At 35.9% G+C, this 14,045-nt stretch overlaps 1 protein-coding gene across 2 annotated transcripts; it reads right to left on the reverse strand.

The window, feature by feature from the left end:
- Positions 1 to 1,823: 1,823 nt before the first annotated feature.
- LOC113394403 (probable histone-lysine N-methyltransferase CG1716) lies at positions 1,824 to 13,656 on the reverse strand. 2 transcript variants are annotated; one of them, XM_026631716.2, is made up of 19 exons: positions 13,466 to 13,656; positions 11,451 to 13,188; positions 11,141 to 11,269; positions 10,174 to 10,473; positions 9,778 to 9,868; positions 9,465 to 9,626; positions 9,168 to 9,388; positions 8,700 to 8,860; positions 8,399 to 8,535; positions 7,878 to 8,206; positions 7,559 to 7,733; positions 7,153 to 7,424; positions 6,560 to 6,674; positions 5,818 to 5,959; positions 4,972 to 5,082; positions 4,499 to 4,602; positions 4,008 to 4,166; positions 3,465 to 3,755; positions 1,824 to 2,965 (listed from the first exon to the last, which is right to left on the reverse strand). In XM_026631716.2, the coding sequence occupies exons 2-19, from the start codon at positions 13,172 to 13,174 to the stop codon at positions 2,807 to 2,809; spliced, it is 4,782 nt and encodes a 1,593-aa protein (XP_026487501.2). In that variant the 5' UTR covers positions 13,175 to 13,188; positions 13,466 to 13,656; the 3' UTR covers positions 1,824 to 2,806. The 2 variants fall into 2 exon arrangements, with proteins under 2 accessions (XP_026487501.2, XP_064076349.1); XM_064220279.1 differs by having other exon boundaries at positions 13,531 to 13,638.
- Between the last annotated feature and the right edge of the window lie 389 nt (positions 13,657 to 14,045).

Here is a 14,045-nt window from a genome sequence, read left to right on the forward strand (position 1 = left end):
AGAAGTACGAAGTCTATCCGCCGGAGGATGCCTGCCCCGTCCTGAAATTTTATATTTGCACCTATATCAACATTTACTTGGTAATTATTCCAACATGCCTTTGAAGCCACAGTTACACAACAGGTTATAGCTAATTTCAAATATAGTTGACAAATGCAAATTTTAAGTACGTTCAAAATTGTATATAATATTTTTATCAATATCATAAATTAATTCGTAATATTTTTGATACTCTGCTACTTTAATATTAAAAAGAGTCATTGCCATTTTCTATTGGAAACTTTCGGAATTTACTTCAGTGCGAAATGTTACCTAATCACCCCTTTCTTACGCTTTTCCCCTACATAAATTTATATGGGACACGCCGGTGCCTACAGAGCCTAGCAGGCCCACCGGAATATACCCTAAAAATTAACGGTACCAATTCTTCAAGGAGAGCGTCACGGGATCGCTTGCGCATACTACTGTGACAACTAATCACCCCCTTAACAACATTTATATTTATTTAATATTTATCGAGTAATGCAATTTTGGTCAATAGCTCATTATTTAGACAAATATAAGACAAGCACTCTTACTGAAAGTTGCGGCAAATATTCAGTTACAGTTCAATATGTTTCGTAATCGGTAATTTGTTTATATTCGGGCGAATACCGAATATTGAACCATTATTCGACCGAATACCGAATACTTAAAAACGAGTTAAAAATAACTAAAAACTAAAAATGTATGTGGACTTAATGAACGCTGAACTTAACATACATTAATTATGCGTATTCATAGTATGCTACTGTTATTTTTTGCCACAATGTTGTTTTCGTTTCGCGCACAATTGGTACCATGGAACTAATGTTATCGCACGTTGAGTTACAGGAATGCAATTCATGGAAAAAAGATGAAACTTGCTCAAAAATGGCTGAACAAGCAAAGCAGTGTAGATTAGCACTGGAAAATTAACAACAAAATCATACGACACCCTCGCCAATGGATTCTTGGAACATGGATTAACATTAAAAATAAAACATAATTATCTTAAAAGAAATAAATTTTATTTGTTCTGACGGCATAGATCTCTTTGCCACACCTTATATATCAAATCAATGACCCTAGGGAGAAGTTTAAACGCAAACTATCGTGTTTACGTTAACGAAAAATATATACTAATATTATGAAACTGGAGAGTTTATTTGTTTGATCGCATTAATGATAAAGTCATCCAGTAAGCATTCTAATTTAATGTGTTAGATGACCTGTTTATTAAGGAAGCATGTAGGCTATACAACCTTAGGGAGCGGAGCAACAGTATGTACGTACCTTACACGTTTCATAAATAAGTATCATAGAAAATCAAACGACGTTGAAATCGTAAGGCACAACTAGTTTATGTATGAAGCGTCCCGGGCGGATTATTTCATATAAATTTTTCGCTAACGCATGTATTTCGGTTTGCGCGTGAAACTCATTCTAGGGAGACCGATTTTATTCTTGTATCATCTCATACTCACAGCTTTTACATAAAGTAGTCTCTTTATCAAAACAATCTGACAACATTAGACTTGTATTTACAAAATATACATTTATCGACATTAAAATAACTGTTGTCTAATATTTAAAAAAAATGGTGATGATTTTTTTCCTTAACCAATTTCAAAACATTAAAATCATATTTAAATAATATAAAAACAATTCATGATTCTATTGCAATAATTTTCACTTTCTACATTGGAAACCATTTGGTGTCGCCAATCAATACATTGAAAACCCGTTATGAGGATTTAAATAAGAAAAATATTTAGGATTAATTTTAAAATACAACACACATATACTCAAACAATTGCGCTCTATAATTTCAGTGATAGTACATAGTTAATTAACTAACAGTAATACTGTACTTCCAAGTCCTATTCGAGTCTATATTTGATTAGACAAAATCAATCATTCAATCCTACTCAGAGATCACGAACAAATAGCTCATTTGCATTATCTCCTTCTCTCAATGACTTATGTATTATAATAGAATATTACAACTAAATGAGGAGTTGCTTAAAAGATATCTAAGAATCTTATATATCTATATTTACAAGTCCATAGAGCTTATATCTACTTAGCTAGTTTAAATCATAGGATCAAAGCAATCTTGAATGCATTCTCTTAATTTATTTAATCAGAATCTAAAATTGACCGATTTAATTTATCATACAAGATATAGATTTTATTACAATTATTTTATACATATTAATCAGTGAACACGGATACACCATGTATTAAAAAAGAAAGTTGTGGAATACAAAACTTGCCCAAATGCAAGACTTTGTTTAAAAAAAAAACCAATAAGCCTTTCATCAAATCTTTCACACTGTTTTAGCTTTGTACAGTTATCAGTAAAAAAAAGAAACGAATATATTCATAATACACATAAAATTGTTCTAGAAAACATGTACCTGATTATTTTTTATCAATTCTTGTTCATTGTCAAAACATCTAATAGCAGTTTTAATGTTCACATACCATAGTCAGATTCTGAACACAACTCTGATAGTCTATAAGTAATGCCACTTACTGCTTTCTTAAAGTATATCTTCACTAGTAGTAGGAGAGGAGAACTTGTCCAAGTAGAACTTAAATGAGTCCATTTATGTCATTGCTCCAATCCTCGACAAAAATTCTGGCAATATTCACCAACATTTACAATTCACAACTTTTTTATAAAAAATCCACTTAACACTTAGTATCACTTCACACGAAGTGTTTGGGCTTGTAGCTATAACAAGTTTCTTATGGCAGCTTTCAGCTGACAAACCTGCCGCTATTCAATCTCTTCAGGTGGTCTCTTGTAAATCGGCCCGAACTTCGCCATGTACTTTCTGACGAACATCTTGGCTTTGGAACGCACAGAGTCCGTCACTATCAGCTCTTCGACAGAGCGACAGTGCTTTAACTCCTTTAGCATTACGAAGTGGGTTAACTGTTAAAGATAAATTACAATATGAGTATTTCAATAGAGTAATGACTACATTAGAAAAGGATTATCTAAACATTATTTATTTACTTTAGCTGAGATAGATTTAAGAAAATTAAAATGCTCATTTTATAAAAGCAATGTTTCAATGGTAAAATCCCAGAATAAAGTAGCGAGGTCGCAGTCTCACTTGGTGGTAGGGCATTGTGCAAACCCGTCTGGGTAGGTACGACAGAATATCTAATGAGTATCCACTCATACACCAAGCAGCAATACTTGGTATTGTTGTGTTCCGGTTTGAAGGTGAGTGAGTCAGTGTAACTATAGGCACAAGGGACATAACATTTTAATTCCTAAGGTAGATGACGCGAAGTAAGGGATGGTTAATAGTTCTAACAGCGCTACTGTCTATGGGCGGTGGTGACCACTTAACATCAGGTGGCCCATAAGCCGGTCCGCCTACCTACTACTTAAAAAAAAAGTTGTTTGTTGAGTGATCACTAACCTTCCTGGCGAGATGCTTGAAGTCGGTGGTGCACGTGATGCGGCCGGCGGGCGCGTCGGAGTGGCGGTAGGGGTTGAGGTGCTGCACCATGACGCGCGCCATGCTGCTACGGAACTGCTCCTTGATGCGGCGCGCGCTCTCCTCGGGGTCGAGCGGCGGCGGCGAGGGCGCGGGGGGCGAGCGCGCGGGGGGCGACGGCTCCGCGGGCGGGGAGCTGATGGCGATCTTGTCCAGCACGCCGTCGTCGGAGTCTCCTTCTGATTCGCTGTCCGTTTCGTCTAGTTCGACGAACTGGAATGTGATGCGTAGTATTCGTAATATTATTTAGGGAGCGTACTAAAAAAAATCGATGTAATACCTAAGTATCAATGAATATTAAAATTTTATGTCTTACTTTTTCTTTTATATATAGACATATATATTTATAATTTCTATATTTACTACAAAACCTAAAAGTTTGTATTACATTCCAGAAATGTGTCTGTGCAATTTTAAGATGGGCACGTAAGCGTCTCAATTTTCGCTACAGTGTCGTGAGTGTACCTTCAGGTCCTTGTGCGAGATGTTCCCGCGTCGCTTGGCGGCGGCCAGCAGGCGCACCTTGTGCAGCAGGCGCTCGCGTCGTCGCCGCAGCTTCTCCTTCGTCTGCTTGTAGCGCTTCACCTCCATGCGTCCCGCCAGCTTATCCTCTTCCGTCCGAGGCTGTTTAACATTAAATTTTGTCAATATTTTAAACAAATTTCTACCGAGATTTCGTTCTTGTGATACATGTATATCATTAAGATTATTGACTAAATAATGGTATACTCTCCCGGAGCGACGACTTTTGCTAAAAAATGATAACTTTTTTAGAATTCAAACATTACTACATGGTAAGAAATAGAAATTTAATCTTTAAAAAGGAACCTTGAGATCATCTAAACATAATTATAATGTGATAATCTATGGATCATTTTTAAACATTTACATTACTTAGAATGAAAGTAAGAAATATAATGATGAATAAATTTTGTGTCAATGAATAGATGACATACACTGATAGGTCTTTCTGACACGAGGCCCGGTCTTCGTTTCCTAGGCTTCATGTTGAGTAGAGCGTGATCTGGGATCAACCCATTGTGAGAATCTTCCTTTATTACTGTGAACATAACAAAAAAAATTAGTTAAATTTACATTTTAAAGTAAGGCTAGGTAGATGTTTAATTGAATCTTGTTTAATGATGATTCAATAGTATTACAAATGCGTAATATTATTAAGTATATTATACATAATATTGTGATGTTGTAGTGGTCATTAAAATCTATAACTCAATAACAGACATAGTTGTCTATTAAACAGAGTTCTGATAATTAACTTGATATACTACAATTGATATTTACGAGAATATGTTACAAGTGATAGTTTTGCTTAATCTATAAAATTAGCTGGTTCGATGGCAATATTTACGAAAAAAAATATCGTATTTTTAAGAATGCTGCTTTAAATATAACATAAAAGTAATAAAACCTTCATAGATTCCGTTAACGCCTTCAACAAGTTTGCCTTTAACAGGTCGACCTATCACCGCAGACTCGAGTGCAGTCATTGGTTCAGCCTCTTCTTCCGAGGAGCTGTCATCTATAAAATGTCACAACAATTAAATTAATAAACATATCAAAGAAACAAAGAATAATATACAAATTGTTGCTAAATGTTTTTTGACTGTCAAAAATACATTGTTCTAATTATTAAGCTATTTATTAATATTAGTCCATTGAAATGTTACATTGACTGAACATTTTCTAGAGGACGCAATTTTATATGTGGAACATGTAGGGGGTGTCAATACAACCTTAACCCCAAGTTTGTTAGGTTACCGCCCTTGTCCCCCGCCCGCCATCTTGAAAAAAGTGGTGGAAACATTTTTTTAACTATATCTCCGAAACTATTAATCGTACGGAAAATTTGTGACAAAATTTGTAGCAAATTGTTGGTGCTACAATTATGTTTATGTGACTTTTTACCATAAACTTAAAATTTTAAAAGTTATAAGCAAAAAAGTGAGATATTTTGCTCAAAAATTTCCTTTTTTGGTTAACGGCTTTAACCTTCAGATGATTTTTTTGAGAAAACTAGAGATCATAAAAGTAAGGTAAACATGATGTTTTGACTAAGTTATCATGAGCATTGATGAACCTGGTCGACTTTGGAGCGATGTAACAGCGTTTAAAATTGACCAAAATGAAAAATGTATAGAGCGAAATTTTCAGAAAGACATATTCTATAAATTTATTCTGATCTAATTTTGTGCTAAAATGAACAGAAAAAAAGTTGTCCCAACTGTGCTCGTTATACTAAGTGAAAAGTGCTCACCCTGCTCGGGCGGCGGCGGCGGCGTCCACTGCGGCTGGCGCAGCTTGACGTGGTAGTAGTAGCGGCGGCCGCGACCGTCCAGCGCGCTGCGCCACATGGACGGCAGCACGGGCTCGCCCAGCTCCGAAACCCCCGCCTCCAACTGTGTTATATTAATAAAAACGAGGTATTATAGTGCACTATTCTATTTTGAATGATGCATGGGGGGTTGTGAAGTTCGACGGTACAGTATTCTGACCCAAACTTGAAGTGCGATCCAAAGAAGCCTAAAAGAACTCAATAACTTTTATCGACCCGCCCAGAACAAGGAACTGTTAGGATACATTATCTTAAGTATCGTCACGAAGATTGGCAGCACTTCATTGATCTTGAGCATGGGTGATTTGTAAATCTATTATGATATAATGTTATCACAAATATTTAGATTGATAGATTAAATACAGAATACAAGTATCATAGACGCTACTTGTATTATGTATTACATTACAATATTACGTTATAATAACTTTTACGAAGATAAAATGTTCATAGAACAAAATTCTTAATTGATCCCATCGAAAAACTGATGTGGTATGAATAAATAACATTATTAGCAGTATCGAGCTTAAGGGCCGAGACCAAAGGCGCTTGTGTGACCTAACTTATTAAAACCGAACTTAAAAGTGATCAGATCGCCCGAATTTTCCAGACAAGAAAGACGGCAATGCATAATATTTGTGTTTATGTGAGCATCGTTTATTACCGCGTGTGCGACCGGCAGAGCGGGCTGGGGGGGTTGCTGCGGCGCGGGGAAGGGCGGCGGCATCTGCTGGCCGAACATGAATCCGCCCATACCGAACCCACTCATGCCCATCATGCTGTCGACAATGGAATATTAGTTAACACTTTTTTAATCCATCTAAAAAATTGTATGTTATTAAGGACACAACTACGATTGTTTACAATAGTCAATGTAGAGACAAAGGCATAATCAAAAAGTATATATGTATATTCACAGCACAACTACAGACATTGCTTATATACAATAAAATAATTTAAGCTGGCATCTCACAAGGATTATAAAAAGTTTTTAAGGCTATGATATTACAGAATATATATGGTATAATATCTTTAAGGATTTATCCGATACTATTTGTCTGATTTCTTTAATCCGTCTTCAAACATTTTACTCTCGTACAACCGTGTCGTGCCGTTATTGGATGACAAAAAGACGAAAGGAGTTACTTTCATATTTATAAAACTAAGTTTAAATAAAAACTATTTAGAAAAAGTAGTAAGATATTTACGACGTATAAACATAGACAGCAGAATAGAAGAACAGTACTCCATACTCACTTTGGCTGTGGCATACAAAATTGCGGCCCAGGAAATGGCTGACAGAACCCTGGGGGTCCTTGAAATTCTCCGTTAGGTCCAACCCAGTCAGGAGGCATGTCGGGAGGTAAGACGCCCGGCATCATGCCTGGCACGCCAGGTGGTACCATGGCAACCATATTGCCAGCGCCCATCATGTTCGGAGGCCCACCCATCATGTTTGGAGCTCCACCCATAATGTTCTGTCCGCCCATCATATTAGGCGTACCACCCATCATGCCTTGTGGAAACATCTGTCAATAAAAGTAATAGATTTTTACAAAAAGTTCAATAAAAATTAAAGACTCACCACAATGGTGGTGCTTAGGATCGAATTTCCTTGGACCAGATCATTTATCTATTGAACCAACGAGGCAATGATATGTACCTGCGCGAAGGCGTCCTGCGGCCAGGCGGGGTAGTGCGGGCGCGGCCAGGCGGGCTGCTCGCGCTGGTCCCGCTGGCGACGGTTCTCGTCGGCCGCGGCCGCCGCCTCCGCGAAGGCTCTCCGGCGCTCCTCCTTGCTCATGGGCGGCACGGCGGCCAGCACGCGCTCGCTCAGTCTGTGAAAAATATACTAAACATGTAATAACAGGTTTGACAATGTTAAATACATACCAAAATAATGTATAGGTTCCAAGACCTGCCGGACTCTTGACATGATGATTAATAAAAACGAATTTAAATATTGGAATAATATACTTTACCGTATACTTCGTCTTCCTTCTGGACTAGTTCTCCTTTTCCTCCTGTCCCGGTCGTCTCTATCTCTATCTCTCTCTCGATCGCGCTCCCTCTCCCTGTATCTATCTCGCTCCCGTTCCCTTTCTCTCTCCCTCTCACGTTCTCTTTCCCGTTCGCGATGATCACGTTCCTCCCTCCGGTCACGATCTCGCTCATCCCTACGGTCGCGTTCCCGCTCACGATCACGATCTCTCGTACCGCTAGAATCTGCTGCCCTCCTCTCAACATTCGCCTGCCTTTCGTGTTCTTTCATTTGTTGTATACGTTCTTTCTTTGGGATCTTAAATACTTCCTATAATAATTGCAATCATTATATTATTCCATAATTCATTATCCAACAGGATTGAGCTGGCTACACCCAGTTAAAAATAATAAAAAAATTTAATGCAATGTCAATTACCTTGAAAAAATGGCTCATGTTAACTAAGACTGATTATAAAAATATTATTAATACTTTGGAAATATTAAACATATATTATTTTACCTTCAAACTTGACCATCTCTCAATTAGCTGATTACATAGATCCTTGACTTTTTCTAAGATAGCAGCATTTTCTTTAGTCTTTTCTATGGTAGCAGCTTCATCTTGTGATGTCCGATTTAGAAGTTCTATAGGCAAACCTGCAATTTTTTTGTTATATATGTATAAAATATTATCTTTACATAACAAATACATCTTTTATTTAATTTTAAACTGTTGTTTTTATATTTTATCATATTAATAATACTTAATTTTACTATTAAATTTATGTTTGCTTTCTTTATTTCTAAATCAAAATGCATACCAGTAGCCTCATCAATGAACACAGGATCTGGTGCAGATATATCTGTTGCAGGGACGTCTGTGGAACTGAGCCATCGTTCCACTATTGTAAAGAATCGGCTCTCTTGTACCATTGTTTTATTAGGGATGGGTAGTCGATCCACAGTTAGAAGCATTTCAAGTCTGAAAATTTGAATTCATATTGTCAGTGATATTAGTTTGTGCAGTTTGTGCGGCAGTATCAACTATAGTAAGAAGTAGTTGACTTCACTCGACGTTTGACATGTTACACAGTCTCTTAGAACATTTATTTTTCAGTAATAAATTGATAGACAGAAAGATAAATTGACCCTGATTGTAAAAACATGTCAAATTAAAAAAATATATGTAAGTTTCGGCGATGCAAAGAGAAAGTTTAATTATAATTAAAATTAAACTAATTTTAAGGTCGGTAAAAATATTAGGAAGGTGACTTTGACGGCGCGCTCACCGGAAGGGCAGCGGCGCGTCGGCACACCAGGGCGCCAGCAGGCGCAGGCCGCGGTAGTCCAGGAACAGGCGGCGGCACGGCAGGTGCGCGTCGCGCAGCAGGCGCAGCAGCGCGGCCTGCGCGCGCCGCGTCTTGGCGCGCACCACGGTCCGCGACAAGCGCAGCGTGTGCGCCTGGTTCTTCACTCCCGTGCGCCCGAGCGCCTCCAGGTCCTCCTCGATCTGACGGATTGCGAAATACGAATGATTACGTCGTCGAATTTTAATTATTATTTAATCGCTATTCGTTAGTACTCACGTCGGCGTCCTGTATGAGGTCTGATGCCTTCGGCTTATACTTTCTGTCTCGCTTGGGCTTGCGAACGCGCGGCCTGGCGGGTTGCGCACTGGCGTCCGACATTTGCGCGTCCTCCGACGACTCCGTTGTTCCTGACTTCGAAGTGGAAACATCTTCCTCGTCCTGCATGATATATTTTATACTCTTCAAAAATTTTTTTTAAAATTGTAGTTATTGCTATCAATGCAATCAGAGTCCAGAGATGGTTTTAAAACGTTTTTTTTATTAAAAAGTTGTACTCGTAGTAAATTTGTACGAAATAAAAAACACTAACCTCCTCGTCGTAGTCGTCGTCGGAGTCGGGCTCGGCTCCTATCCAGCCGCGGCAGTTGTCTGCTCCACAGTAGCAGCGCTGAGCTACCTTGCTGTACAGACAGTACATAAATGTTTTAAAGTATATATATTTCATAAATACGATATTACTAACATGGTTTCATTTATTTTTTAAAGATTTAGTAAATTTTAAATAAGTAATTCTAATATACATACATATACAGTAACATTTATAAAATAAATGTGTTTAGTAATGGAACAATTTAAAGCCTTTAATCTAATTTCAAAAGACACAATTTAGTTTTCATTTTAAAAATCTACATAAATAATAATACTTAAATAAGATAAATATCAAACCAATAATTTGTTTAAATATTAAATAATGAAATAAACAAACCCAAAGCGCTGGAACTGATAGTCAAAGGTAATTTCTTCTCCTGCCGGAATGTCTCTTTTACTGAAGAAACCTATTCTTAATTCGCCATTGACTGTCCACTTCTGTGTCTCAGCATTTGGCTCACAGGAATGATTTATGAATCTCGATATGTTGCCCTTTAGTGTAGCGTCGATAACCGTGTCGCCTTTCAACGACATAAAATAGTGATGTAGATTGTTCTCTTCGGAATAAGTTTGTGCACGTTTATAAAACTGCTCATAATCGAGAACTTCGCCAACATACTCCATTAAAAATTCGCCTCTACAAAGAAAAAAACAAAAATGTAAACAAATATATAAATAAAACTTCATGAATAAAGCATTTCAAACATATTAAATATAAAACTATTAGGCATATAAAATTACATATTTAGTGTTTATAGATAGTCAAATAAAATCAATGTATACTACATTGAAATATGGTCTTCCAAGCTTATTCGAATTTTCATTTGGCAAGATTAACACTTAAGTTACATAAATAAGCTCTGCAGTTCAATTGTTGTTGTTCTTTCCAACTTACTGTGAATTTGCTGTGAATATTTCTGTTTACTGCTTACATATTTTCTCAACATACAGAATACTTTTTTATATCGACAACACCACAATTTATTCAAAATGAATATGAGAAGAAAAATCAGAAAATCTAACTATATTCAACATTATTAAGTCAGCAGATATTATCATATGTAATATTCGCACTGCCTGTTCATTGAAACCATGAATACATTTACAACATTTCGCATGACAAAAATAAATCTTGAACAAACAGCATAAGGTATTGTTATTTAAATAGGTACAAGATGTAGCACAATCATAAAACAATTTTATATAATTATTTTAAAACATTATGAAAATTTGTTTATGCATGGAGATTAATTTTATGCAAACATATTAATGGCAATTATGTATTTATGGTTATGTAAACTTACGCTGTAATATCTGAACTAGCCTCCACTCCACAGCCTTTTTTGTCAGCATAAAATACTCTTAAAGAACCATTTTCTTTTTTCTGGAACCTTCTGTTTGTGCATCGATCGCCCACTGGACATCTCGAGTTACTAAAATTATTTTTTTGTGTAGCAACAACACATTCAAATTATAAAAACAATACAAATTCAAATACTAATATAACTAATCTTGGTGTTATTTTAAATCTAATCAATTTAAATGAATATTCTTAAAATTTTTATTAGCTCTGTATAATTTGTGAAATTTTACGAAAATTAATCAAAATCTTACCATTCAATCATCAATAGTCTGTTTAAGCAATCTTCACCACATGCAAGTTCTCCTCTTTCAAGTTCATCTTTTGTCATGAAGCAATCACAGATCATCTTCTTAGTCTCTTTACTAATCATACGCTCACACAAGTATTCATTTTCATCTAAGTGTTGGTACTGATTCATTCTCTCTTCAATTATCCTATCATAAGCCTCTTTTGACAATGGACTGGAAGGTTTCTCTTCTTCCAACTCCTTTAGAGTTTCTTCTAACGGTGGCAACTTTTGAGGTAAGCCAGGACTGGCCAAAGGTGAGTTGGCTGGTGAATTTGCACCCATTTCTAATTCACTAGACCTACGCCATCGAGATTTTACTTTTACTGGCATTTCAGATGGTATGGGGAATGTCAGGGAATTAAGAGTATTATTTTGGAGGCCATCAGATGACCTCTCTTGACTGTCTGATCCCATCTCTTCCAACTTCAACTTTGTCTGAGTAATTAAAGCTTTTTTCAGAGGAGTTTTGACTAAACCATATCCTTTTGTCTTCTGTTTCAAGTTACTTATAGTTTTAATGCGACTTGATCTACGAACACCAGTTGGTGATGACTCTGAGGAATCATTAGAAAAATTTGTATTCTGTTCCATGACTCTCGAAGAGTTGCTGTCATCAGAAAGTGTGGAGCTAGGTGTTAAGCTAGGATCAGGTCTTGTCAGTGTATCATTAGGGGCTTGTATATCTGGAGTGCTACAAGGTGGGGTCCGAATGTCAATAATTTCACAACAATCCATTGGAGAATTAGGGTTGGATTCCTTTTGAACAAGATTAAGTTTAGCAAAATTTTTTTGAAAGTCAACCTCTTTGTTCTGTTCATCTGTTGTAATTCCCTCTTCTTGTTGTTGTATTTGATTAGGACTTTCAATATTAATATTATAATAAAGTTCTTGATTGTCATCCTCTACAATTTGTACAATTGTGATAACTTCATCATCATCACCATATTCTAACTGTTCTTCCAATGTCACTTCACGGTTTTCTTGATTTATTTGCTCACTAATATCTAAATCTTTCAAAAAAGACTGATTGTCTTCATTATGCACATCTTTATTTATATCATTCTCATTTAGTTCCAAAGGTTTCATGCTCTCTATACCGAAATTTGTTTTGTCTCCACATTCCGTGTTGTCATCGATTAACAAGACATTTTCACTTTGTGTTTCGTGTATAGTCACAGAAGGTGGTGACATTTCTCTTGAATTTCCTTGCAAAGAATTAACAGGTAAATTAAGAGGGCTAGAACAAGCTCCACTGTTAGTGTCGGACTGAGTATCCAATGCAGCATCAGATTCAGAACTTGCACATGGATCTACAACTCTGATTTCCACACTACTATTAGTTTCACTATCACTACCAATCTCGTATTTTTTACTGAACCGATCATCATTATTAAACAAACATCTATATTTACCAAACTTCTTATGAAGAGCAACAATTGGTATTGTGTTGCCTGAAATTGATTTTAAGGACTGTAAATTTGAGGGAGAGGTTATTTTCGGCCCCGAAGTTGACTCTGGAACATTATGAGTATCAGGTGGTTGTTTATCCTCTGTAGATGTTTCAGGGATAGGTTCAGTCGAAGTCGATGTCTCGCCATCAGTTGTGTTTGTTCCCTCTGCCTGTTTCCCGCGTCGAGTGGATCGACGAGACGGAGCTTTAGTTGCTGGCTTTCTTCTCTTTGCCATTGTTGGCAAACAACCTAAAAATTTAAGGAGCTATGACAACCAAATAGAAAACATGCATGGTATATTAAAACACCAGTGACCTTATTCGATCGTTACTCGTTGTCTGTCAATGCCATATTGTAGTTGAGATATATACGAAATTACTGTAATTAAGGTTTAATCACTAAATCATAATTTTAAAGATAAATGTATTTAAAAAAAAATAAGAATATCTATTCGGTGGATAATCACATAGCGTAGCCACCGGTTCGATGGCCTTAAAATATATTATTTAACTATATGAAAACATACCATTACTGTCTGAAACTGATTTATTCTTTCATGTATTGCAATACCTGTAATTTAATATAACTTACAATATATTTTCACAAATAATTAATCGAATTGCTAGTAACGACTAGTTCATTTTTATAAGCCTATTACTTTTTTATGGCATCCATCATTGAATTTGTTGTGCCTAAAATCTAAATTGTCAATGCCAATTGCCAATAGCCAAATTAATATAAATATTATGAGGACATTTTTAAGAATCATAAATTGTTGTTATTGTTTATAATGTTTTTATATTATATTTTTACTACGAGTTTACTATAAAGAACGTCAATTTATTAATATAAATATTATTTCAAATTGACCATTATTCGTACAAAAGTTTATACTACATAAAGGTCAGTAATAACAATAGACAAAAATAGGAAGGTCTTATATTATCTAAATTTACTATTTCATTAAACATTAATTTAGTGTTAATATTTATATAAGTAAATATCAGTAACATTGTATATTTTTTTTCTAGACTATATTACTTTAATTGTTTTAGGTATTCCTGTCTTATATAAATTAGTTTTTTGTTTAGACATCAAGCTTTGCA

The sequence above is a fragment of the Vanessa tameamea genome, chromosome 4 (assembly GCF_037043105.1).
Source record: "Vanessa tameamea isolate UH-Manoa-2023 chromosome 4, ilVanTame1 primary haplotype, whole genome shotgun sequence".
Classification (NCBI taxonomy): domain Eukaryota; kingdom Metazoa; phylum Arthropoda; class Insecta; order Lepidoptera; family Nymphalidae; genus Vanessa; species Vanessa tameamea.

What these genes read in the sequence shown, in the direction of transcription:
- LOC113394403 (XM_026631716.2), bottom strand. Translation starts at nt 13,174, where the DNA reads ATGGCAAAGAGAAGAAAGCCAGCAACTAAAGCTCCGTCTCGTCGATCC. An exon ending in ACCTCATACAGGACGCCGAC is followed by an intron (nt 9,389 to 9,464) that starts GTGAGTACTAAC and finishes GCAATCCGTCAG; the next exon opens with ATCGAGGAGGACCTGGAGGC. An exon ending in CGCAGGACGCCTTCGCGCAG is followed by an intron (nt 7,425 to 7,558) that starts GTACATATCATT and finishes TTTTATTGACAG; the next exon opens with ATGTTTCCACAAGGCATGAT.